This window comes from Trichomonas vaginalis, chromosome II, assembly GCF_026262505.1.
Source record: "Trichomonas vaginalis G3 chromosome II, whole genome shotgun sequence".
Taxonomy (NCBI): Eukaryota; Parabasalia; order Trichomonadida; family Trichomonadidae; genus Trichomonas; species Trichomonas vaginalis.
Window position 1 is genome coordinate 15,215,118 of NC_067204.1, and position 27,751 is coordinate 15,242,868.

General features: G+C 32.2%; 5 protein-coding genes and 8 pseudogenes across 13 annotated transcripts, besides 4 other annotated features; 5 read left to right on the forward strand and 8 right to left on the reverse strand.

Annotated features, from left to right (window-relative positions):
• Window positions 1-8,692: part of a mobile genetic element that runs on past the window's edge.
• Window positions 86-977, forward strand: TVAGG3_0548900 (annotated as a pseudogene). Its single transcript has one exon. A coding segment is annotated over exon 1 (892 nt).
• On the reverse strand, window positions 1,000-1,865 carry TVAGG3_0548910 (annotated as a pseudogene). Its single transcript has one exon. A coding segment is annotated over exon 1 (866 nt).
• TVAGG3_0548920 lies at window positions 1,901-2,353 on the forward strand (annotated as a pseudogene). The gene has a single exon. A coding segment is annotated over exon 1 (453 nt).
• On the reverse strand, window positions 2,825-4,056 carry TVAGG3_0548930 (annotated as a pseudogene). Its single transcript has one exon. A coding segment is annotated over exon 1 (1,232 nt).
• On the reverse strand, window positions 4,085-4,468 carry TVAGG3_0548940 (uncharacterized protein; the record flags this gene model as incomplete). Its single annotated transcript, XM_051238106.1, has 1 exon — window positions 4,085-4,468. The coding sequence occupies one exon, from the start codon at window positions 4,466-4,468 to the stop codon at window positions 4,085-4,087; it is 384 nt and encodes a 127-aa protein (XP_051095930.1).
• Window positions 5,120-5,656, reverse strand: TVAGG3_0548950 (protein of unknown function, DUF4106 family; the record flags this gene model as incomplete). The annotated part of the gene is made up of 1 exon (XM_051238107.1): window positions 5,120-5,656. One exon carries the CDS (start codon window positions 5,654-5,656, stop codon window positions 5,120-5,122), a length of 537 nt encoding a protein of 178 aa, XP_051095931.1.
• TVAGG3_0548960 (uncharacterized protein) lies at window positions 5,720-6,139 on the forward strand (the record flags this gene model as incomplete). Its single annotated transcript, XM_051238108.1, has 1 exon — window positions 5,720-6,139. The coding sequence occupies one exon, from the start codon at window positions 5,720-5,722 to the stop codon at window positions 6,137-6,139; it is 420 nt and encodes a 139-aa protein (XP_051095932.1).
• Window positions 8,693-9,033: 341 nt separating the features above from the next.
• TVAGG3_0548970 lies at window positions 9,034-10,028 on the reverse strand (annotated as a pseudogene). Its single transcript has one exon. A coding segment is annotated over exon 1 (995 nt).
• A 354-nt stretch (window positions 10,029-10,382) lies between these two features.
• On the reverse strand, window positions 10,383-11,000 carry TVAGG3_0548980 (annotated as a pseudogene). The gene has a single exon. A coding segment is annotated over exon 1 (618 nt).
• Window positions 11,001-14,041: 3,041 nt separating this feature from the next.
• Window positions 14,042-16,460: a mobile genetic element.
• TVAGG3_0549000 (MULE transposase domain-containing protein) lies at window positions 14,535-15,785 on the forward strand (the record flags this gene model as incomplete). Its single annotated transcript, XM_001277933.2, has 1 exon — window positions 14,535-15,785. One exon carries the CDS (start codon window positions 14,535-14,537, stop codon window positions 15,783-15,785), a length of 1,251 nt encoding a protein of 416 aa, XP_001277934.2.
• Window positions 16,461-18,263: 1,803 nt separating the features above from the next.
• Window positions 18,264-19,600: a mobile genetic element.
• Window positions 19,600-25,596: a mobile genetic element.
• Window positions 20,528-20,985, reverse strand: TVAGG3_0549030 (annotated as a pseudogene). Its single transcript has one exon. A coding segment is annotated over exon 1 (458 nt).
• TVAGG3_0549040 (uncharacterized protein) lies at window positions 21,528-22,584 on the reverse strand (the record flags this gene model as incomplete). Its single annotated transcript, XM_051238109.1, has 1 exon — window positions 21,528-22,584. A coding segment is annotated over one exon (1,057 nt), but the record flags the coding sequence as incomplete, so codon positions are not given.
• On the forward strand, window positions 23,365-24,170 carry TVAGG3_0549050 (annotated as a pseudogene). Its single transcript has one exon. A coding segment is annotated over exon 1 (806 nt).
• Window positions 25,597-27,751: the final 2,155 nt, after the last annotated feature.

A 27,751-nucleotide genomic window follows, 5' to 3' on the forward strand; every position in this document is an offset into this window, starting at 1 on the left:
GTTTATTTTTGGTCTTTTGTGAAAGTCAGAAAATAACGCTAATTTTTTTCTAACAAATTTTTTTATTTTGTATGTAAAGACAGATATGTCAACAACAGAGAACACAACAACAGTTATAGTCCATGAAGCTATAAATGAAGAATACGAGTACATACAGTATAACAAACAACTCCGTCTCATTCGTTCGGTCAAAGACGATATGTACCAAATGCAAAGTATTTTGACAGCATGTTTTGCTCCAGATACTAAGAAACCACAAGACTGGTTTAGGAACCAAAGCACTATTGAACTTTTGAGCGAAGCACAGCGAGACATACTTTTTTCTGAAAACAGTGAAGAACAGCGAGTAAGTAAAAAACCACAGTCGCCAAAACTCTATGAAAATCGTGAAGAACAGCGAGTAAGTAAAAAACCCCAGTCGCCAAAACTCTATGAAAATCGTGAAAAATTGCCAAACGGTTTGAGAGGATATTATGTACATAGACTTCTTGTAAATGCTGTTGCAATGTGGGCTTCGCCTCGTTATGCTTGGTATATTTACAGACTTCTTGACGAAATTCATAGACAAGAATGTGAAGAGATGGAAAACAAGCTTGAAGCAAAAGACAAAGCATTCAGAAAAGAATACCACGTTCGGTACCAAAAGAAAGGAAAAGAACTATAAGTATATGATTTATACTGAAGAGTTGGAGAAAGAAGAAGACAGAGATATGGTTATGTTGCATTTAGTCAGAAGAAACAACAAAAGCTTTTACGACCTTGCTAAGATTTACAAATCTGACAGAAATTGGTTCTATCGCGAAAACTTACCGATTTCAATGACACCGAATGAAGATGTGAAACAAATAGTTCAAGATACGTTACCTCAAACACACTATGATATTAAAGGTTGTACAATACTTACATTCAAAGAAGATTTGCCATTGTTAAAGGAAAAAATAACAGAGTATTTTGACAACTTCAAACAAGTAGGGTAGATGCACTCTTTATTTTTCAAGCTTGACTTTTTACAATTTGAACTTTGTTTGCGTAGATATGAATTCTGAAAGAAGTATGAGGGTCTTGTATGACTTTGTACTTCTCCCATAGTTCATGTCTGTCAAACTTACTGCCATGGACTCTTTCATAAGTTCCATGAAATCGTCTTCGGACAATCCGGGGAAAAGTATAATGTCAGTAAGTATTCTCTTTACATCCTTACTTAAACTCTTTGCTGTCTGTACACATATTACGACTGAAATGTTAAAGTGTCTGAGCTTCTTAAGAATTCGACACATATCTTGTTCTCTGTTCTTTAACAAAGGATGAGAAGCAAAGTCATCTAAGATAAGAAGACATCTATGAGGGTAAGTCTTCCAATCGTAAGATTGCAATTTCTTCGAAATGTATTCTATCTCTTCTGTTTGTTTCTGAAGTGTTTCTTCTCTAATATTCTCTGCATTTCCTCATTTGGGTCTTTAAACTTAGAATTTATATACTCATTTATAGCATTATACTTCAAAACTCTCTTTGGTACTTCTTTATCCAATCTAACAACTCAGTATCCTTTATACATACTAACTTAGACTTCTTTATAATATCTTTGAACGAATTGACGTTTGGTCAAAATTGACCAGAAGTACTACAAATGACAACTAACTCATAGAATGGGTTCTTCTCATCTAGTTCTTGTTGTTGTGCAGCCATTTTAAGATAAGTGAAAGTCTTACCCGACCCAGGTGGTGCAATTAGACCTGTTATACCATTCTGAGCAAATAAGAACTTGTCATGTATAGGCTTTATCTGAGCATTTTCTAACTTCCTCTTGTCTTGTTTAAAACATTCTCAAATTTTTTGTCAATGTCAGCAAACTTTTTTTCTAACATATTTTAGAAAAATTAAAATTTTTATCTTTTAGAAAATGTCTAGCGATTTCGCTATCTATATTCGAGACAAGCTTTTCGACAGCAAAAACATCTGTCGACCATAAAATCTTACATAGTGTAAACAAGAAAGGTGAATTTGTTCTAAAGTTCTGTTTCTGGGAATATGACAAGAACCATAAAACATTAGGCAGAGAAGTCTTTAAGTTTGTCAATGACAGACTTGTTGACAGAGATGACGCCTCTTGGAAAGATGAAGTCCAACAAAATTTCTTAGAATGCAAAGAAGACACATGCGCTTTTCTTGAAGATGAAATAGAAAACAGAATAGAAGAGCTATTAAAGGACAAAGAACTTTTACATAAATATAGTTGCGCCAAATTTGACATAACTCCACCAGAAAAGAAGAAGAAAGAAAAGAAAGAAAAGAAAGTAGAAGAAGAGAAGAAAGAACCTGAACCAGTTCCAGAGAAAAAGAATTTGACATGTAAAAATAAAATTTTATTTTTAGAACATTTCTGGGTCAATGTCAATGTTCTCTTCCTCTTTAGGAGTAAACATTGGCTTAGACTCTAAAATCTTTTTACCCAATTTACCTTGAACTTCTACAACTTTAGACTCATAATATTCATAGTCGTCTGCTTTCTTTGGTTCATAAGGTATAACAAGTTTGTATGCTTTGCCTTCTTTAAGGTTTGAAAACCTTCTGTCAAAACTTTCTTTTGACTGCTAAAAACCTTCTATGTCTAAGTCTTCAAATTTCGCACCATTTTTAGTCACAATAGCAAACTTAACTGGTTCGATGTTCCAAACTTTGCTGAATGAAGACTTTTCAAATGGTAGAAGTAAACATTCAAATATGTGAATGGGTCTAGTTCTTCTTTAAGTCCTGACATGTACTTGTTTACTGAGATGAATTTTGCCATCTTTTCTATCGGATAAAAAAATATTTTTTTTAAAATTTACTCATAAAAATTTTTCTTTGTATATACACCATTCTGTACGTCTAAAAGACTTTTGACATTTGCCAAGAATGTTCGTTTAGACGCTGTCATATAACCATATTCTTGACAATATTGTTTATACGAATCGTACAATGACCTTTCATCTAATGACACAAAGTCAGTTTCATCTATGAACAGTTCATATACACTCTTGTTTGCTTCTAACAATGTTTGTCTCTCTTCGTATGTGGAATTTGTCTTGGATTGAACTTTGAAATATCTAATGTCATAAATATGAGAACAAGTGGTTGTAAAAGTCAGATGTCAAAGTTTCTGCTAAGTCGTCAAAATATTCTGTATCTTGCATATGAGAATCTGACGTTCTGACAACTACATATCTTCTGTCAGAACTTTCTAACTTCATCGGAACAGCATTGTTTGAAACCATAATGAAGTTTGCAACATTTTCACAAACTCTTTGGTCTTTATACTTTCTTTCAACAACTCCAACTTTGTCTGTTATAAGACTCTTCAAAGCATCTGAGTTCAAAACTTTTGTTGTATCTATACTTTGAAGTTCATTGCAAACTATAAGTTTCATATTCTCTATTGAGGAGTTAAACTTGCCACAGATGTTTTCTAAGTTTGTCATATTCGGATTCGAATAGCCCTCTAACAGTTTGCACAAAATATCTGTAAAGAATTGTTCTTACCAGTTCCTTGTTTTCCAATTATAATGAGAGCAGTTTCATTTTTAGCACTTGGATGTTGTAAGATGTTTGCAAACCAACATAAGATATACTCATAGACTCTTTCGTTTCCATTGCATATAATTTCTTTGACATGGTCTAACCAAGCTTCTATAATATTTTCTTTCCATTCTACTTGTTCATATTATATCCAGTGAAGATAGAATAGAAGTTTGGAGAAGGTGTATAGAACTTTATACCTCGAACTGAAAAATCTTCTAACTTTGACAATAAGATATCCCAAGCATCTAACATCTTCATGCCAACTTGTACGACTTTTATTTTCTTAAGTTTCTGTCTACATTCTTGTTCTGAAACTATTGTTGCTCTTGGTTTGTTAAAGACTACATCCCATTCTTTCATGACATAACATTCTGGGGCAGAGTCGACATAAATGACTAAACGTTTCAAATTCTCGACTGCTTTGTTATAGTCTCTAAATGGACACATATTTCTGAATGCTTGGAAGTCATAAAAATCTGAAACATCTATTCTGTACATTTTTTATAAAAATAAAAAAATATTTTTTTTATTCTTGACTTTGTTGTTGCATTTGTTGTTCTTGAGCTATTTGTTGTTGAAGTTGTTCTTGTAATACAATACTTTCACCAGTTGCATCTTCCAATTCGAAACTTTCTGCCGTCATTGACAAATACATAGGACATAAAAGTTTTACAGGAACAAAGTTTGCGTCAACTAATGTCAACGTTATACTTGCCAAAGTGTTTGAGTTCACTAAGGTTGAAAATTCTGCATTCGAATGAACAATAGGCAAACCAGCAGAGAAAGTATTGTTTATACGCATAAGTATCTTTTGGTCATAATAGTTTCTGTCGACATTCGAATAACACTTTGAACCTAAGTTTGAAACAATATATAAGATTGGTGTGCTTAATGTCAATGGAATAGACATTCCTTGTATGACACCTTTTCCTGTTATAGGAAACTGTTGGTAGTAAAAACCAGAAATAAGTTTTGTATTATAGCTCATATCGTTTATAGTAAACTCAGTCGGACATCCAAACATAATGAAACCTGCTCTAGTTGCAGCACATGTTACACCCGTACTTAAAGTATTAAATAAGTCAACAAAACCTGTTGGTGGTATATCTGAGTAAGTATCTTCAAAGGAGTATTTTTACCATTCACAACAATAAAGTCTTCTGGTGTCAAAAGAGCAAAACAGGCTTTAGTCGTCATTGTGTTTAAAGTTAGTTTACAATACCGTCCTTGAGGACTTTGTAAGTTTGTTGTTATAGAATTATATGACTCAGGGTTTTTAGTCGTAATAGTATAAACCATTATGTCTTCTGCCATTTATATATATTTAAAAGTTTTTCTGAAAGTGGAGAAGAACTTCATCTAAACTTTCACATGGCGTTTCTTGAAGTTCTCTGTCTAAGAAGTTCAAATATTTTGTAAAGACATAGAACTTTCCTTTGTCTACACGAACAAACAAAACAGGGTCTTTCATATCGTTCAAAAGTGTGTAAAGTCCTTTACATGAAATAAAGTCTATATTATTTTTCTTCAAACATCTTTCAAGAAGTTTTGACATTTTTACTTAGCAAATAAATTTTAATGAAATGTTGTGGTCGTCAAATATTTTTATGACGTCTGGGAAACTATACTTTAAGTTCAACGTTTCACCTCCTTTCATAACGTATATCTTGTCAATGACATTATATGAAACACCACAGCAACTAATGTCGGGTTCTATTTCTTTGATGTTTATATCGTCTGCCTCTGTCAAAAGTTTCAATAGTTCTTTCAAAACTTCATGAGGTGCAATGACATATGAGTTCACTTTTACAGGGTTGTGTTCGACCAAGTTTAACATTATACCTAAAGCTTGACAAATCTTCTCCTGAGTTTGAAGTTTGTCTTTCAGTTGTTGGTAGTCGTTTCGAATATCTGCAACAGAACATAAGTCTCTGCTAACTTCAGGATATGTTGGTTGTTCTTTTACAGGAACAATTGTTATACCATCTTCGTCCTCGTATGGTTTCCCCACTTCAACATCTCTGTCTTTGACATTGACAATAACACTTTGACTGTTTGTTTGAGTTGGTGAATTTAACTTCACATCTGCCACCGCCATTAAACCTTTTGAAACACTCACGCTTCTATTTTTCGGAAATGACATTTTACTTAGAATAAAAAGATGGACGTATTCGAGTATCTCTTCGAATTGAAGCAGAACAAAGTTTACACACACAAACAATACAAATACATTTACAGAATAGTTCTTTATACAAACAATGGTAAATGTTATAGAATAGCAATATTTGCTGAACCAAAATATTTCCATAAAGCAAAGAAAGTTGGTATAACTGAAATGGTGAAAGTTCTTGACGTTGACAAAAATATAACAACAAAACTTACAGATATTTCTAAAGGTAAGTTTATCTTACAATATTATGTCAAAACTGGTGTCATAACTATTTACGATGGAGAGAAGTCAGTTCAAGAACAACTTACTGACCTGCTGCCAAAATCTGCTCGATGGAAGCTGTCGTTATGCCAATCTGAGGAGCCCCAGCAGGTTTCATCGAACGAATCTTCAAAAGAGCATCTTCCGTGAAAAGTGCTATTGGTTTTGTAAACTTCTTTGCTCAATTCATCTGACGTCTCTGTCACAGTATATTGTATTTGTACAGTACCAACAGTTGAAATACACCCATAAAGTCTTCTGAGTCAGCAAATGGAATGCCAAGCAAAGTTTGAACGGTCTCCATTTGATATTGAGTTTTTTGACCTCCTGTATGAGTCCATACTTTCACATATGGCATAATAGAACTTTGCATTTCAGGGTTAATGGTTTGTTGTGAAATTGTTGTTAAAGTTCATAGCATCTAATGTCAAGTTGTATGACCTCATATCCTCAACTGTAGAATATTCTTCTCTTGGATAATATTTGCCATCTATGTTTATATGATATTTAATACCAGGGTTGTAGAAACAAGAATAGTCATTTATAGTTGTCTGAACAGTAAAAATAGTATCTGCATGTTTCATTGCAGTTGTTAAAGCAATATCTGTTCTTGCACCTGGGTCAGCACTTTGGTTTCCAACTTCACCTGCAAAGTCTTTGACAGATATTTGGTGTATAGGGAACATAAGTGGAACTGCAATATATTTGGCAGCTAAAGCATTTGAAATATCTGGGTCCAACATATAGACTGCAAGTCTGCTTTCTATTCTCTTGCATTCAAACTTTTCGCATGTGAACTTAACTGGGTCCAAGCAGTTCCAGCAGCATTGAAATAATAGTTTTACTTCATTGTTGAAGTTTGAGAAACCAAAGTCTAAGTCAACTTTGTCTTTGCAAATTCGGCGAATGATGTTTGATTTGTTCCTTTACGTCTGTAAGAGTGAATGGGTCTTGTGTTGGTGCAATGACTAAGTTATTTTTGCTTGGAGTAAGTTCGATAGAAATTTTTCCTGCCAGTTTGGCAAGTATCTTAAAAACCTGAAGATGAGGAAAGATGACAAAGGAACTCTAAGTTTCAGTTTTACTTTAGTGGCAGCAGTTCCATCTGAACCAGAAAGGTTAACATAAACTCCTGGAACGTTAGGGTCAAGTCTTCTTATTTTCTCAATATTTGCATACTGGTCTGTTTGTTCTCTAGCTGTGGTTGTACTGAGTTTCTCAAAGCGAACCATTCATAGTTTGCCATGTTACTGTTTGAACTAAGTCAGAGTTAGAATATATCTTATATCCCATGAAAACTTCTGGAGCATATTGGTATCCGACATAGAAAATTCCATTGCAACCTTTCTTGTCAGACAACTTGGCAGAAGGTTTTATTTCAATGTCTTGTTCCACGTATAAGAATGAGTTGTCAATAGAAATAATATGAAACCTGTCGCAAGCAATATCTACTGTTGTTGAAGAACCTTCTCCAAACTCACCTACGTTTCCAAAGAAACAGCAGTTGTATATTCGTAAGTTCCAGGAACTATTTCTGACCTTCTAATGGCATTGTCGCATTCGTTATACCATTCGGAAACATTTCCGTTCATGGCATCCAAAACTGTTGGCGTTATATTCTGAGCGGCGTACATTTCATATGGGTAAAAATATAGAATAGTTGGATTTATATATCATAATAGAACCCACTCGGACCAAGCTTTACTTTCTTCCTGACTGAGTTTTTAACTCTTCTTTTCCTTCATTGCCACTACTTTCACTAGATGAAGTTACTTCTTCACTACTTTCACTTTGTTCTACTCTTCTCTTCTCTTTGGTGTCGCTTTTGGTAACTTGCCCTCTGCTTCAAGTTGTTGCATCTTTGCCTCATGTTCACCTAGTATGTTGTAAATTTCCCATGTCCTTTTTGCCTTTGGGCTCTGGTCGCCCATCTCAGGTAACCTATATCCTAGAAAGATTTTGTCATAGTTTGTATTTGAGTCGTCGCTTATTGTTTGCATGACTCTTTCCTGAGTTTCCGGTTCAAGCTCTTCAAATATAGCTTGTCCATATGGATATGCTCGTTTCCAAATATATTTTTTGTAGCCATTCTGGTTTTCTTTCCATGTTACCAATAATATCTTTGTGAATGGGAAAGCTTTTACCCAACGTTTCAGTCTTGCGTCATTTATTTCTGTAGTTGGTTTTATTTTGTCAAGGAACATGTTTTTCAATACTAACATTTCATTTGGTACTGTCCATTTGAGTTTTCTTAAATATTCATCCTTCTCGGTTCATTGTCTGCAAAGTAAGTTTTTATGACATTTTGTAAACTTTCGTTTGCAAGGTCATGTACAATAGGTTTCTTCCTTCTATCTCCCTAACTTTCTTTCTAAACTCTTCACCAAATATACCATCTTTATGGTTCTGTGTAGTTCTTTGAGATAAATGTTTTAGAACGTCAGGTGTTATATTTCCATCAGCCATGTTCATTTCATACTGGTTCAAAATATCTGCATCTTTCATATCTTTCAATGGCATTAAAGCCGCGCTGAAAATACCAGCTATATCTGGTTCACCATTCACTTCATTGCGTCTACACTTCTTGGAATTGTGGTTGTAAGTTTATGAACCACCTATCCGGATTAGCTTTATGACCCCATCTCATTGTAGTTCCATAGTCTGCAGAAAAAAAGTAGGTTTGTTTCCATATTGGTTAGGTTCTGAATGAACTTTAAACAATGTTCATTTCTATATGTTTTGGTGAAATTTAACCTTTTATTTTCACCGAGTTCAGCCAAGAGATTGAACGTTATATGGTCGTAAGTAAAAAGGATTGTTGTATTTGCGTACACTTTCTTTCAGTACTTCCATTCTATGCTGAATATTTTCATCTGATGTTGGAGTCTTTTGTATGTCGGCGAACATTTTTCGATATTCTTCTACTATGTCAGCCGAATTTTTCTTAGACTCTTGAAAGATTCCATATTCCCGCATACACTTGTTGAGGGTCAAGATTTTTCGGCTGTTCAAATCTTCATCTAGTTCTGTGAAGTTAGTTTCCAAAGGAGGGACTTGTTTGTTTCCTTCAGGCTCTTCTAGCTGTTGTTGCTGAACTATTTCTTCCATGTCTGTTGTATCTGAACTTCTTCCTGTGGAGTTTCTTGTACCTCATCTGCTGGCATTTCATATATTCCGAGACCGTTTTTAAAAAGTTCCCTATCTAAGTCATCCGGACTCATAAACCTTTCTTCTTTCGTTCCGTCTCTATTTTTTACGCGTTTCATGAAGAGAGTTGAATTATCATTTAGCTCTGACACCAAATATCTCGGAGTAAATTCATCCATGTCATTTGGATGATATGCTATTAAATCATATCCCTTAGCGAGCTTGTATTTTCCAGGTTTGAAATTATATCCCATTTGGTGCTGAACCATAAAGCTAAATAGGTTCGGGTCAGTATTTCCTTCCTTGAACTTTCTAATAGCTTCTTTATATCTGTCACTAAAGTCAAGAGTATCTGGGTAACCATAATTTTAAGCATTTTTAAGAATTCTTGGTTTCCTTGTTCTCTACTTCTTTTATGTCCTTGCTCTGTTTGTGGTTGTTGTGGTGCAGTGTTTTGAACTGTTGGTTGTGGTGCAGTGTTTTGAACTGTTGGTTGTGGTGCAGTGTTTTGAACTGTTGGTTGTTGTGCTGGATTTTGAACTGTTGTTGTTGTGTTGGTTTTTGGTGCATGCCTGTGTCTGTGTCCATGTGACGATGTAAATGTTTTAGGTAGTCCTGGTGCAGGTGCTTCTCTTGGAGGGTTTGGTGGTATATAAGTTCCACTAGCTAGTATATAAGTTCCACCAGCTGGTATATAAGTTCCACCAGCTGGCACATATGTTCCATCTGCAGCATAATGTCCTACCTGACTTTTCGTTTTTAAGAAAGCATTTACTAGGTCTGTTTTGGTCTGTTGTAACTCTTTTTCTTGACTTTCCACAACAGTTGCTCTAACGGCGTCATAGGCACTTTGAACTGCCTGTCTCGTTGCTGCATCTGTTATTTTCGTCATATTTTGTGCTACTTCTCTTAACTCGTTGTCGAAACCTTCAGACTTCAGTTTCTTTCCAGATGAGAAGTCGTTCACTAGTTTCACCTTACTATGAAGAGCTTCGAAGGCGTTCTTAAAGTCAGCATTCATTAAAGCTTCATTTGAACTGTCTTCATCCGCTTGTATTTTTGTCCTTATTGACCTATAAGTTGGGCTGCTTTGGCGTTGGCTTGGGCATCTAACCAGTCATTATTAGCTTTTATATATTCTGCGCTTTTCATTGCTTTTGCATGGCTGCGTCGTTATTTTTACTTTCTTGTGCTAAGTTTTCATACTGTACGGTTTGGTTTTGCAACTGTAAAAGTTTTTCTGCCTTTACATTTGCTTCAACTTCTTTTTTATACTCATCGCTATCCATATATGTCTTCAGGGCTTTTTGTTTTATTTCTTCATCTTTCAGTACTTTATATTGAGTAGTATGGTTTTTCAAATTTATAACATCTTGTTCCATTTTTGCTACTTCTGCTGCTTTTTCTGACACTTTTTTCGCATATTCCTCTGTACTTAGTTCTTTCAGTTGTTCTTCTTTCTTCTTTTTCTCTACGTTTAACTCATTGAGTTTCTTTGTGTGTCTGTCATATTCTAGTTTCTTTTCGTTTTCACTTATTTGTTTCTGTATGTCTATGTTTGACTTTTTGACATCTGTTATTTGATTTTTGAGTGAACTCAAATTCATTTGACTTTGAGGGTTATAAGCTGTTCCGTCTGCAGCTCCACCATAGCCTGCCATTTTCGCTAAAAGTGCCGTCTTAAACCTCCACTCTGTGCACCAATAACTCGGTTTAAAAGCATAGGGTTGCTTGACATTTGTTGCAACATAGTGGGGTCATTCATCATTTGTTGTTGCAACTGTTGTTGTGGTGTCAGTTTTACTATTGGATGTTTCAATGCTCCCTTCCTCTTACGTATATTCTTACGTAGCTTACGTGGCATTTTAAGTGAAGTTAAAAAGCGGTTTTTGACAGATGTTTATATGACACTTTTTGTTCAGCACAAAAAACTACTCGGTGAAAGTGTTGTCAGTTTTGTAAAATAACGGTCCTATCTTGTTTTAAAATGGAGAAAAGGCTTCTCAAAGTATACTTCCTTGGAACGCCTGTAACTTTTCCTGTAGCGACGATAGACCCTTACTTGTCCGGACAAAGTTATACTATTTTGAGTGCTCTACAAAAAAGTCAACGGCTGGTCGGCTGGGGTTCGGTCCTCCTCTTGGGTCTTGGGCAAAATTTCTTAGGGGCTAGAAGGGGGCAGCCCCTGGAAGCCCCACTACCTTTTTTTTTTAAATTTAATCATTTATGTTATTTTTGTGTTATTATCAGTAGAGAGTGAAGATAGCAAACAGCCCTTGGGCTGACAGGCGATTAAATACTATAAAATCGAATTTTTGCTCCACTTCTAGTATAGTACAATGGTTAGGAAACATCATAGAAAAACTTGTTTTGAGGTTCATTTGCCGAACGGAAAACTTTTTTTGAAAATCTAAATTATCAGAAAAATATATATGATATTTTATGCTTTTTAAAACAGACAATATATAAAGAGTAATAACCATTTAGTGTTATATAAAATATTTAGCTTTTTAAATTATTAAATTTTAATTCGTTAAATTTTGTTCAATTTTATCATCTCATTTTAACTATAATTTCATAACATGGTGTTTCTTAATCAAATTGCATCTAAATTAATGAGAAAAATTTTGAAATTTGAAAATTCAGTATCTAATTCAAATATCTATCTAATAGCATTTCTACAATCGCAGTAATTATGAGATTTCAGGTTCGGTTAGTTAGTGAAATTAAATTAAATATATAGTATAGAGGCAAATCTGTAATAATGATTGCGAGAATAAGACCGACAAGACTTTCTTGGCCGATCTTATGATCGAAATACAGTCATTTCTGGTACACTGTCAGTGCAGTGTATCAGAATTGACCGAATCTCTCGCAATCACATTCTGATTGCGAGAATAAGACCGACACTATAGTGCAATTGAGTCTATTGTGTCTGTTTCTGTCATTTCTGGTACACTGTCAGTGCAGTGTATCAGAATTGACCGAATCTCTCGCAATCACATTCTTAATTAGTTTCAAAATTGGATTTGAATCATTATTTTAAAATAAGATGTACGTGCACAATGACCAAAATACAATAATGATTATTGTACATATCTATCACAAAATAAAAATATCGAAATATAAATTAGTTTAAAAGATGTATTTAAGAGCATGTACAAAATTATATGAAATGTAAAAGTATAATAGATATTATTGAAAATATTGAGATTTAAAAAAAAATAAATTTTGAGAAAAAAATGTGAATATATATTTATTTTCTAGATTAAAATAGTAGTGTTATACGTTATAAATAATGTAACAACTCAATTGCACTATAGTGTCGGTCTTATTCTCGCAATCAGAATGTGATTGCGAGAGATTCGGTCAATTCTGATACACTGCACTGACAGTGTACCAGAAATGACTGTATTTCGATCATAAGATCGGCCAAGAAAGTCTTGTCGGTCTTATTCTCGCAATCATTATTACAGATTTGCCTCTATACTATATATTTAATTTAATTTCACTAACTAACCGAACCTGAAATCTCATAATTACTGCGATTGTAGAAATGCTATTAGATAGATATTTGAATTAGATACTGAATTTTCAAATTTCAAAATTTTTCTCATTAATTTAGATGCAATTTGATTAAGAAACACCATGTTATGAAATTATAGTTAAAATGAGATGATAAAATTGAACAAAATTTAACGAATTAAAATTTAATAATTTAAAAAGCTAAATATTTTATATAACACTAAATGGTTATTACTCTTTATATATTGTCTGTTTTAAAAAGCATAAAATATCATATATATTTTTCTGATAATTTAGATTTTCAAAAAAAGTTTTCCGTTCGGCAAATGAACCTCAAAACAAGTTTTTCTATGATGTTTCCTAACCATTGTACTATACTAGAAGTGGAGCAAAAATTCGATTTTATAGTATTTAATCGCCTGTCAGCCCAAGGGCTGTTTGCTATCTTCACTCTCTACTGATAATAACACAAAAATAACATAAATGATTAAATTTGTTATTAGTTTTCTAAAACAAAATATTGATAATAAAATATCTCATCATTTTTTATGCACACTGTAAGATATATTTTGAAAATATATCTGCACATATGTATAAATACTCTTTTACAATCTTATTTTAGAAAATCATATCTCTATTTGCTGAATCACTTAATAATTCAAACTATAAAAACATTTTTACAATTATTAGAATACAATTAGCTATTTTTAACTATAATGTTTACTGTAATATCTGATAAACTCATATATAATGACATTTTGCTCTGGAATAATCATTTTTTATACTAGAGCATATTTTTTAATATTATATCATGATGCAATATAATATATATATGCAGTGGTATCATAATTCAAACAACTTTGCATGCTATTTAACTTGTGCTTTGATACCATTTTGACAATTAACATCAAAAATTAATAAAAGCTGAATATATTTGAAAAGACACTTCCACTATTTTCATATGCAATCCTTTCATTTTAAATTTGTTTAATTATCTTAACATCATCGCAATCATTTTATTTATCTTTCTTATTTTATCAATTATCTCACAAGCTATCATTGATCGAGTACATATACCTCTATCATTCTCTTCTTATCAGATATTAAGCATTTAATATTACATATTTTTTCAAATGTTAAATTTTTTGCCTTTCATCTTTTATTATCTTCGAATTCTTAATTTACCTTATTTCTATTATTTATATATTTTAGTCTTATTAAGTGATATCATAATTTGGAATTATATATTTTTATCTTGCATTCAGATTTCAACTTCTGGAGTGTTGCATAATAATTAATGGTAATTTAATCTCAGCGCCCAAAAAAAATAGGATATATCTTCGTTTTTTGAGCAACATTTGGAAAAACAACAGACATTTTGAGTAGGTGACAAAAGTGCATACTCTTAAATTAACCTTAAATGTTGATTTTTCGATATTTTCGGTATTAACCTTATTGTAAATTTTTCCGGTGATAAATTTATCACACTGAGGTTATTTTTCCGGTGAGATTTTTAACCTTGATTTAATGAAATTAATATATATAAATTTTATTATTTTTAATTTCGAATGAGTATAATAAAATATTTTTTATGTGTTTTTGTTTTTGATGTGATTTGAATTTTGTTAACTCTTTTCAAAATCACTTCATTTTTATGATTTCGGTGGACTTAGAGGAGCTTATTGCTTTTGGTATTAAACAGGAAGTCAAGGGCGGTGTCCCATACAGAAGAAGAACGGGATCTCCAAAGCAATATGTCACTTATTCATGTTCGTATCCCCTATGCAAGGCAAAATTTAGGGTTGAAGAACAAAATGGAGTGTTTACTATAAGCAAAGTTAATGAATAACATTGCCATCATATAGGAGTTGAAATGGGTTCACATTACGCGAGTAAATTTTATCAAAAATGGATCGAACTTTATATTAAAAACGGTGGAAAGCAATTTCTTGCTCAAAAAGCATTTTTTGATAAGTTCGGAATTGATACGAATAACAAAGAAACGATGAAACTTTTCGCGCAGTCTACTGATGCTTTAAAGCACAAATTTTATCGCCTTGATGAGATTATTGCACAAAGATTATCAAACGATCCTTACACTTCTTTGGAAGCATTTTTGAATAATTTACAGGAAGAGTGCCCAGATGATCTCGTTCAATTTGATTACAATGGAGATTTTTCCGAGTTTACAATCATATATGCACCTTTTGCTGCAAAAGAATTGGTGCATAGCATTGATAACCCTCTCCACGTCGATTCCACTCATTCTTTAATTAAAGGAAAGATCCAATTGTTTGCAGTAACAATGAAAACAAGTCAAAACACAATTTTCCCCTTTTGCTATTTTTTAGTGAACCCTCAGACATCTGAAAAAATTCAAGAATGTTTGGTGAAATTCTGTGAGTTTGCGCACCTGGATCCACAGCATTGGAGCGCTGACTGTGCGCTAAACATTGCTCGCGCAATTGAGGACGGATTTCCTCTTGCGCAGCTCAGTTGGTGCGCTGTGCATGTTTTACGCGCATGTGCAAAAGTTGGAAGCTATTTTGACAATCCACAGAATTTTGAGAACTTCTATTTAGCAATGGACTTTTTGACATTACGTGCAGATGCAACGAATGCAGAAAAGCTGGCTGAAGAGTCTGATGAAACATATGAGTTCTTGACAACAATGTTAGAAGAAGAAGAACCGCGCGCTTTGAAGTATTTCGATAAACAATGGAGAAGAACCAAAGAACATTGGATGATGTTATATCGTGGAGAAGGTGATTCCACGAATAACATTGCGGAATCACACTTTCATCAATTAAAGCAAACATTTTTCTTGGGTAAGAAAAATGAGCGCATTGATGACATCGTCATAACTCTCATCACTGTTGTGATTCCAAATGCGATTATTAAGGTTCAAGTCGCTAATGTTTTGAATGAAGAAAGAGCAGTAAGAATTCTTACAAGGGCAGGTAATCAGATTGTTGAGCAAAGAGCTTCAAAACACGATGAATGTTTGAAATTAATTCAACACATTTTGGAAATTGTCGAAAGCCGAAGGATTGAACCTAATGTCCTTATTCCATCTTTGAAGGCAATATTAAATTTGGCACAAAGAAGTTTAAAGGAAGAGTAAGCAAGATTAGATAATTTGGACTTTTTTTTAAAATTAATGAATAAACAGTATATTTTTGAAGTGTAAGCTTATTTACCTGAAGCTATATTACTTAATATAACATTCAAAGTATTATTGCTATTTATTGGAGAACAAATTTATGTAATTTTCACATGAAAATTGATAAATTTGTATTTCCTTATGATAATCAATTTTGTATTTGTAGAGAGTCTCCCTGCATGATATCAAGACTTGGCTATTAGTCTTTATCCATTTTTGAAAATTGTATTGTAAATTGTAAGAATTTCTGAATACTACTACTATAAAATATAATTGCTTATCTATGTATATTCTCCCTGCATGATATCAAGACTTGGCTATTAGTCTTTATCCATTTTTGAAAATTGTATTGTAAATTGTAAGAATTTCTGAATACTACTACTATAAAATATAATTGCTTATCTATGTATATTCTCCCTGCATGATATCAAGACTTGGCTATTAGTCTTTATCCATTTTTGAAAATTGTATTGTAAATTGTAAGAATTTCTGAATACTACTACTATAAAATATAATTGCTTATCTATGTATATTCTCCCTGCATGATATCAAGACTTGGCTATAAGTCTCTATTCATTATGAGTATGACCCCATTTTTTTACAAAAAGTGCCGAATTGCAACTTTGTCCCAATCTCCAGACATTTTGACCAAAATAAATTTAATTCATTTTTCTATTTTTATCTACGAATTTTTTCATTTTTTGAACAAAAAGGCCATATCTTTTGAAAACACACCATAAAAAAATATACTTTATCAATTAAAACGATTGTATGTTAAGTTTAAAATTCGAACAAACCTGCAAATTTGAATACTTTACAAGATTTTTCAATGCCTATATTTCAATGAATACTCAAAATTTAGCCATGATTTCTATATCAAAAACATTCTATATTAAGAACTCTTTCATTTTGATTTTTTTCGAAATTCATGGGTAATCTCAAACTATAAATTTTGAAAAAATTGCAAAACTCTCACAATATGAATAGATTTGCATCAAAATATTTTTTGTAGTTCTAGAATAGTAATTCGGTTAGTAATTAACAGATATTTTTTATTCATTCAGCAAAAAGTTGCTATTATATGTAGTAATCACAAAAACAGGCCATGCTAATATACATGAATAATGACTATGATTTGAAAAATTATCGAATGAAAAAATGAATTTAATCAAAATAGATAAACAAATTTACCATTAAATTTATCTACATACCAATAAGATTTACACATATGGTTACAATAGTTTGTATTTATATTAAGTGGACAATTATTTTCAAAGATAATCTTCAATTATTCCTTCCATATCAAAAAAACATCACAAATTACTTGGGAAACGTTATTATTCATGCATAACTAAACCTCCTAAATAATGCAAATATTGAATTGAATTTTATTGCAAATCTTTGTTCATCATATTTTATTAATAATAGATTGACAGCTCATAGTTGATACTTAATCCAATCATAAACAATAAAGTTTATGAGATTTTTATTCAAATTTAAGTTAAAATAGTTAAATTAAATTCAATTTAAAATGTTTCCACAACATAAGAATTTTTTATTGGGTTCATATCCTTGTCTATTCATAAAGAATATGTTGATAATGAACAATTGGAATGATTGAGCATTTTTCAGTCATTTACAAGTATTTGTACTAAGAAAGAAAAAATAGTATCAGTATTCATCACAATGTTTAGTATTGCTACATAGAAATCTAAAATTACTTGAATTTGTTAGTTAGCATATAGATTTTAATTCATTTATTATTAGTATTGAATATTTTTTATTCTAAATAATTTTAAATCATTATATTAGCCATTTTTTAAAGATATTTCAATCCCAAATCCCTCAATTTTTAGTTTTTAAAGATTTTTTACAATAAATCATTTTAAATACAATTCGTAGCAGTTTATTAAGTAAATCGTATATTGGTAAAATTAAAATGGTAAAACTACAATTTTCAAATTTTTTTGTCAGAAATTTGAAACTGGATGCCCTTAGAGATTAAGCTCATTATTCTTCAATGTCATCATATATTATTAAAGAAATACCAAACTAATCCAAGTTTTAAAATATGCTACTGAATTGGCACTATTGTTAAGAGATTTCAAAATTTTGAAGCTCAAAGATGCTTTCTACCTATAGGATTTACATGAATATATAACTGAATCATTCCAAAACCTAATATTTAATAAAAAAAATTAAAAAATATTGAAAGTATAAAAAATAAATAGTACATACATTGAAAATTTGTTTGGCTTAATTCTTTTTGTATTTGGCAATATTTCATTTTTGGCGGTTAAACGGTTTGGTCGAATCTCCTTTTTGGATTTTAATTATATTTTCGCACGAATCATACTATGTAAATACCAATTTTGATGCGAGCCTGGAATCAACGTTTTTGAAATGCAAAAATTTTTCTTTAGTAAATTCATAAAAAATGAGGGGGGCACAAACTTGCCCAGTGAGGTGAAGTGAAAAGTGACTGGTTTACATGTCAGAAATGTAAAGTGTCAGATTTGAAACAAAAATGGATTAATTTATTATTATATGATAGAGAGATTTGGTAAGTGACTATCAAATTTGTAAGTAAGGGGAAAAAAGTAAGAAAGAAAAAAATTTCAAAAATAAAAAGCCACTCGCTTCGCTCGCGGTTGACAAAAAGAACAAATTCGAAGAATAATTGTATGAAATTACGAAACTAAGCCCCTCGCTTCGCTCGCGGCTTAAGTAAACAACATATTTCAGATTATCGATACTAAAATTTTTTTTATTTTATTACATTTTTTTGCATTTTTTTAAAGCTTCTTAACTTAAATCATGGAATGTCTCAAAGACAAAAGTAGCATACAGCATGTAAAGCTAAAGAAAGATAATCATAATTAATACCTTAATTTTTAATATTACGCATTTTTAGGTGCAAAATTTAAAAACATTCTAATACAATAGAGCAGTTTCCAAAAGTAGCATACAGCATGCAAAGCTAAAGAAAGATAATCATAATTAATACCTTTAAAGTTTAAAATCTTGATTTTTTTTAAAATCAAATATTTATAACTTTAATACATACAGCTTAAACCTTATACTTGTTTTCTCTTGTGAGAAAGCAATCTTACAAAGCTAACAATCCTAAAAAATAAAGAATTAAAATTTAATAATTTAATCTAAAATTAAAATCAAAATTAAATAAAATGAGTTCTTTGTAATAATACTTTCAAGGTAGGATATATTTTAGTGGGATCTATTGAGTCATCACTAACAGCATTGAGCAATCTATTGAGCATTGAAATACTCTCGATTTTTCTTTGTCTTTTTACATCAATTTCTGCGTTAGTTGCTTTTTCCATGATCTTAATAAAACGGTCATCTGCTGGATTTTGATCAATTTTGAGTTTGATAACGAAAGATGGTATCACTTTTGTATAAATTTCTATAATAACATCATCAATTCTGAGATTTTTTCGATCAGGAAAATAGTCATGTTTGAGTGTTCTAAAATGAGCTTCGGCAATATTGTTAGTTGCGTCGCCTTCACGCCTGTCACGAGCAATCCATCTTGATATGTTGTAACGCCATTGTCTGTTAAAGTATTGAGATGCTGTTGGATCTGTGTCGAGCAACTCCAGAACTTGATCATAGGCAGCATTTGCTTCTTCCTCATGTTCTGCATCTAATTTGAAGACTAAATCCTTCATCAAATTATAGAATTGTTCAAATTTTTCTTGAGAAGAAAACTTATTTGATTTGCGAAGAATTGCACGAAGAACATGTACTCCGCAGTTAGTATACAAGTCTTGGGTACGGCGGCACTGCGTTCCACCTTACCCAATACTTGTGAATTTGACACTTTACAAAACTGTTAACGTATATTTTACAACACAAACGACAACACTAATTTAACCTTAAATATTTACAAAGCCGCCAACCACTTCACTAACGAACTCACTAATGTAAAAAATAAACGTTCTCACTATCGTTCTCACTAACGACTTCACTAATGTTCTCATAAATTTTCCTCAATATCTTCATCATCAGTGTTAACCCTATTGTAGTCATACTTGAAGCCATAAACTTTCTCTAACTTCTTAACGTACAATTTACATAACTTACCTTCGTCATCGTATGGTTTAATGATATAACTATTTCTATCTTTATACACAGTCAATGAAAAGTCAACTGGTCTCGGATGTATTTGAAAGAACATGTTATGCTCAGGAAGGAAGAATAAATGTTTAAATGTATGTTTGTTATACTGTGGAATTCGAATGAGTTGCTTTTGTTCTGTCATTTATATAAAAATAAACTTAAAAATAAAATAAAAATAAACGTTGTCAGAGGTGAAAAAATAATGTTTATGTTAGAATGTTAGATCTAACACGTTTTCTAACACGTTTTCTAACCTGTTGAATTCATTGCTTTATAACTCACTGTCGTCTGCTTTCTCCAACTCTTCTAACTTCTTCTTAAGTTCAGCAATGTTGTCCTCATGAAGTTTAATCTTTCTAATTACCTTCTCTATCTAATGGTTGCTTTATCTTTCTAAACTGAACTCTACCATCCTTCATAGTATGAATGTAAAAACCTTCTGGAATAGTTCCTGATTTAATGTATTCTACCAAAAACTTTTGTTTCATTGCTTCAGTGACTTTAGTCGTCATTTCAATCAAATAAAAATTTTAATATTAAATAAAAATAACGTTATTTTTTCAGTAAGGAAACGCAGGAGTTTTACGATTTATTTGAGGAGTAGGTTCTGGTTTAAATGTTGGAGTCGGTTTAGGAGTTGACTTTTGAACAGGAGTTTGTACTTCCATAGGTTCAGGAGTATTGAAGGTTTTGCTTGTGAAGGCGTTGGTTTTGGCGAAGGTGTTGGAGTTTGTTTAACTTCAGCTACTTCAGTATTATTTATAACATTTGCTTTATTTCTTTTCAACATCATTACTGCTCCTGCTGTAGCTAGCAAACCTAGTGGGAGACCATATTTTATATAAGGACTTGACCAAATGCTATTTTTGACAGGAGCTGGTGGAACACCTAACCTTGGTGAGACTGCTCTTTGCCATTGTGCAGCTCGTAAGAAATATTCAATAGGTGCTCCATAATCGTTTGGTAAAGTTTGTTTCATAGATGGTGAAGGTTCACGAGAGCTTGATGAAGAACTCATTTATAAGCTTTAAAAATAAACGTTCATCCTTTATTCCTCACTGTCGTCCGTGCTAAGTTATAGTCATCAATCTTATTATTGGATGCCTAGCACGCACCTGAATGGCAAAGCAACAATCCCTCATAAATCCAATAAGTGGCTTTGGTACGTTTTCAGTTGCTAGTTCAATAGGTCCTTTAACAGACAATTTGTATGTTATTGGAGCAGTAGATGTTTGACCTTGCTGGAAGCAAAAGTCCACTTCTGTTGGAAAACCACATAAGAAATGTGTGTTGTCATAGCTATCCCATTTATGTTCCACACTACCATCATCCACCAATGACCTCATAACATCTTCATTAAATCCTATCATATCATTGTTTGTATTGCAGCGTTCGCAACCATTTCATAAAATACAGGTCCATATGATTTTTCAGGTTCTGCAGGCATATTTCCATAAGCTCCCATGGAAAGCTGAAGATATTTAAACTTAGGGTTCTCAAAATTAACATAATAGTTGTCTTTCTTTCTAAATAGTGCCCAAATACTTTTAACATTAATAGGCGTATAAGCTGCTGTAAATGTTGCACTTGAACTATCTGTATTCTTTGAGAATGAACCGTCCATAGGAATCCAATCCATAACTTTAACAGGAAAACATAAAGCCTCGTTTGTATAATGTTCTACAAGTTCTGTATAAATGTTAGGGTCTAAAGAGAATGACTTTGGATGAATGAAACATTCATTAAAATCCATCTTTGTTCGAAATAGTTGCTGGGTTACAGTTGTAATAGTAACTGTTCCACTAGCTTCTACTGCCTTCGTTATCATAGTGAATGGTTCATTCCATGGAACAAATTTATTTGTCGGTGGATTTGAATCTGAAGCAAATGCAACTTTAAGAGTTGGATTGAAAGCAATGATATCATTTACAGATATAGATGTGCATTGTAAGGCGTCGCTACTGAACTTTACTTTAAGCTGAATGTTTCCTGCAAAAGCTGGAATAAATCGAATAGCTTCTAATGGAAGGAATCTTCTAACAGGAATTCTTAAACGAAGCTTAAAATCAAATGATTTTCCTGCTGTAATTGGACCACTAACAATTTGTCCTGTTCTGCATGTTCCCGAATGACTCCATACATCTTCATGTCGAGTCTTTGAGAAAACATCTACTTTCTTTATTTGTTCGGTAGTTTGTGAGTTTGAAGTTATATATGCTTCTTCTCTTGCGTTGTCTTGAGAATATACGATACGACCATTTGCAAGGATTTGATATCCAGCAACTGCATAGAAAGCGTCATCGAAACCAATCCAAAATCCTGGTGGGTTTGTTTTATTGGAACCTGAACCAATTTCTTTATCTGCAATAAATTGACCTTCCATTTTATACGTAATGAATGTATTGTAAAGGTCCAACATATTTTCACCAGGAGGTGAGAGATTGAATGTTACCCATGTGTTATCTTTAGCAGTTCCAGGTTGTGATGGAATCTTTGCGTCAGAATATTTTCTATTAGTGTCACCAATTTGAACTGCATTGTCTATGATATCGAAATATGAGCGAATCTGATGAATATGCTCTGCTGGAGTAAATTCGTTTAACTGTTCGTTCTGCATGTATTTACTTCAGATAAAAATATCTATTTACTTCATTATTCTCACTCTTCTTCTTGGCATTCGTGGTGGAAGTTGTTTCTTGACATTTTCAATGAACTGTACATTCTCTTTTGTCTCAACTTCTTTCACTGGGGTCAGGTTCTTTGACTCGGTTTGTTTTTCAATGAAATTCACGAACTTTGCAATAAGCTCTTGGTTCGTTATTGAAAGTACATCTGGCTTCTTTTCTTCTTGTTCTATTGACTTTTCAGTTTGAACAGAAGGTTTTATATGGGCTTCGTGGACTTCACCCTTGCCATGCACCTTAATGTTGTCGCTCTCTGCATTCGCTAATGGAACCTTTCTTTTTCTTACGTATATTTTACCATCTTTACTCTGACTTACGTAATAGAAAGGATGTTGTATTCCTCTTGCGTCATTTAATATAATAGACTCTCGCTCTGATTTTGACAAGCTCATTTTACATCGGTTAAAGTTTTAATTTTGTTTTTTATCTGCAGTCAAATGACTCAGACAAGCCCTACGGACAAGACCCAAGGGGTCATAGATGTTGAAGCATTGAAGAAAGAAATTCGAGCAAATTTTATCCGAACTGAAGGAACAAAAACAAGAACAAAAGCCAGAGAGACCAAAGAGAAAACTTAGTGAAAAACAACTTGCTGCATTAGCTGCTGGAAGACAAAGAACCCACGTTTGCTGGCGAAAAAAGCTAGAGAAGAAGCAAAAGCTAAAGAAGCTGAAGCAAAGAAAGAGTAAATGGTTTATTTTTATCCGAATTAAATGTATAGACAAATACCTTTATCTGTTGCGTTCAGTAGTGAAAACCCTGACGTCAAAATAAAGGGGAACAGAGTAACGTTTAAGTTTCCAACAGACTGGATTGTGAACATAAATGAAGAGAAGTACATTGGCATAACATCTATGTATATAACACGTGCTTTCAGAAAGGTTGACTTTATACTTCAAGTCGAGATAGAAAATGACGAACAGTCTTTAAGCGCCCAAAACATTCACATATACAAATACTTTAAAGACGATACAACATTTGCAATGTATGATTTCATTTAATGAGATGTTCGAGAAAAAGTTCAACATTGAAGTACAAACTTTACAGCCTTTACGTGAGTTTCTTGCACAACTGAAAGAAGAAGGTAGTCAGCCACAACTTATAGACTTTCATTATGAATTTAATGAAAATGAAGATGGAACTCATGACTGTCAATTCATTGTATTCTCACCATTCAATGAAGTCGCTAAAAAGAAAGAAAATCCATTACGTATAAGATTTCAAATCTCCGAACCAAGTGATGATTTTAAGAATGTTTTCAATTATGATGCAATGCTTCCGAGGAAAAATGAATTTTCAAAGATTGTAACACCTGGCATTTGGGATAGAAAGCAAGCAATACTTTACTCTAATATAGCCAAAGGCGTTGAAAATGAGTTCATTGGTCATACAAGAACTTCACCACTTCCTAACCCTAAATACTATAAATTAACTGGCTTCAATCGTGAGTTTTGGATAGACATGTACTCCACTCATGACCATAAATGTCCAGTGTTCTTGCCTCCAGATGGGAAGGACTGTCTCTACATTGAAGCACAACTCTTAAACTCTACCATCGCAGTATTGTAAAATCTACGCTAGCTTTATTTTTATCACGAATGACCTCATTGCTGACAAAAATAAATGACCTCAGAACTTCAACTTACGAATAAAGCTTGTTTTAGTCGTTATTGAAAAGTTGAACTTTTCAGCAAAGCAAGGTTGACATGACTTACATAAGTCGAATGCAATCTCTTGACCATCATGAAGTGCTTTGTAAAGTTTCATTAAACTGAACTCAGAGTCTTTGTCATATGTTCCAACAGGTATGTGAATGTTCTTATCTTCATTGTAATAGCATTGTATAGCTTCAGGAAACATTTCATTAGCGGTTAAAGCAATAACATCTTGCTTCACGCCTTTCATTCTGCAGTGAAATGCAACTTCATTTAAATCGTTAGTGAGTAAGTCTATGTAGGTCTTCTTTCCACAGAAAATACTTTTATAAGCTAAACTTTGTTTTCCAGGTGTTATTTCTGCAAAGTCGCTATGAAATTGACCAAGGTTCTTTCCTATAAGTTCTCTACCATATCTCTTCTTAAACTCTGCTGCAAGCTTTGGGATGTCTTCATTATATAAGTGCATACTGTCGGTATCCTGGTAAAAGATTTGAAGTCCCATGTCCTCTGCAGTACAGAATACTTCATTCATAATACGTTTTGACATAGACAGAATATTAACACCAAGTGGACAGAAGTTAAAGTGTCTGCAAATGCTTTTCGTTAGCTTGAAAATAGTTTTATCTGAACCATCCAAACCTTCGAACTTCACTATATGGTTGTAATTTCTTATAGCATATCTTATAGCATCTTTGTCATCTACTATGGTTATTTTTGACTCAATAGGAGATAGAATAGTTTTGCCATAAATGCTGTTCAGAATGAGTTTTATAATTTCTTGTAAGGGGTTTTCTTCTTTCTTATACTTTAACCTTAACTCAAACAACTTCTTTACTTCATCTCTTATTCTCATATCTCTGTTTCCATCGTAATAGTATCCTTGCAACACTTCACATTTGACACCTTGATATTTTATGAGGTCTTGTAATGTTATATGGTCAACATACATGAGACAGCAAGTGTTTGAACTTCTTGGAACGTTAAGTTCTGGATTTAGTTCAGGGTCGCAAACTATTAAATGAAAGTGTCTGGGTATACCAATCTCTGTTATCTTAATGAGAACAAAGAAGCCAGACATAAACTTTTCACCAATGGGTTCCTTTTGGTCGTCATCGAATAAATGTCTCATGAGATACTTAAAAGTTAATGTTAGCCCGAATTAACAAGCAGCAACTCAACCAAATTTATTAACTCGTGACTTACCGAAGAATGAGGAGAATGAAGAAAACCATGAGAATGGAGACCCAATCATTTTATCTGAACCGGTAAAGAACCTTGAAATTCCCACTTATCCAACATACCCCCCACTTCTTTCATCAAACATCGAGAACCCATATAAAATAGACATTAATTCTGAATTAATGAAAATTTCCGTGATATAATAACTGATAATTATGATTCAATAATAAATTTAATTGATCAATCAGGTTTAATTTATTTACCTTATGAACATTAATTCACATTTATCGCCATTCTTTGTGATGTTCAAGATTCAGACGTTTAAGATTCAATTTTTCATAGATGATGAAGGTTTCATGCTGCGGAATAGTTGCAAAAATAAATCCTATAAAGGATATTAGCACAATTAAGATATCAAAGAATGGAACAACAACTGAACTTCATTTAACATATAATGATATTTATAATAAATAGTTGATGAATATAAAATATCACTTGAAAAATTCTTTGTTAAGGACTATTTAATATTCAAGCATTAACATTATCGAATAATAATCCTTTGAATCATAATCAATAATAATTGACCTTTCACCAGTTTCTATCGTTTGTTTTATTTCTTTTTGTTCCCCCACTATCTGGATCGGTCATTGTAATTGATTTTTGTTATAGTATCAGCTTTATCTTTAAACTTCAAATCTTTTTCCACCGGATATTTAAACCAAAAATTCCAAAAATTCGATATTGTCAATCTGTTCATATTTTAATCTATCAATTACATTTTTAATACATCTGAAAATCTTATGAAATGGTCATTATATGGGTTTGATTGAACTAATTTGAATGAAGTGAAATATAACCTGTTGATGATAATGACACTGACTCATATTTTCTGAAAACACTAAAATTTATAAAACATGAATGAATTTCTATTGTTGAATTATGAATTCTTTGAGGTAATCTATTCCTAGTTTTATTTTCACTGGAAAATAACGCTTTACCATATTTTTAATCGTATAAAAAATGTCAATTATCAATATTAATTTCGAATAATAACTGTGAATTAAATTTACAGTTAGCGGAATTTATAATGTTACTCTCGTTTCTGTGAGTGTAAATTTAATCCCATTCTTTTAGAACCCTTCAGATTATATAATCATTTATTAAAGATGACCATGAAAAACGTATGATATGTATATTAATATATGTGATAGCGAAATGGGATATTAACACGATTTTAAGTTATTTAAATGAATCATTTATACGTATGGTATGAAAAAGTTTTAAATAAAAACCCGATAAACTTTTGAACTTGATGAAATAAATAACCTTATTAAATTCCCGCTGAAAATTAAATTTTTGTACTCCTCATCTTCGTTCATTGTTGGGGATATTAAATTTTCGAAAAAGATGTTGGGGAATGTTTTGTATTCTGACACTGGTTCCAATTTCATTTTAATCAAATGTGAATAAAGTTAATACCCAATGAGATTTTCACATCAAACATTAGACCTCTAACTCTTACCCATCAATACAAAACATTTGTACCATCAACTTAAACACATTTTCTTTATCATATCCGTTTCAATTATCTGGGAATTCATTTATTCTTCATTCAAAAGATTTATCAAATATTAAATTTAGAGAATTAACTGACCTATTTGATTGTGATTTAGAATTCATGAATGAATATTATGGCAATTTCAAAATAGAGAAAATAGCCGATGAGATAAACGGATTAAATATTTATTTTTAAATCAATAATAAATGATTAACAAACAGCAAACCACAGCAACTTAAGGCGCAAAGCACCCAGGTCCTCAAAGACCATTACATACGCCCTATATGCTATAATTCAAAGACGCAGCAGAACAAACGCAAAGGTTGAAAATATGGAGATTTGGGATGAGTATTGAAAATGACCGTTTCGAATTCGTTTGCAAAGTGTGCAGTGTATATCAAATATAAAAGAAATTTTATTTATGAATCAGAAAATAAAGGAATAACGGAATGATATAACATCAATTCCACCACGAAGAAAAGATATTACGCATTAAATGCATTTCTAAAGTTTTGAAGATTGAAGAGATTTAATTTAAATGAGGAATATCATAGAAGGTTTCCCTAAATGACATAAGATAGAAGTAGAAAGGAATACGTGGGATAGCTAGATTTAATGAAGAGGCAAATTTGGTTTTATGTTGATGAAAAGAGTAATTGAAATTAAAGAAAGGGTTGAATGGTATCATGAATGGACATCAAAGAT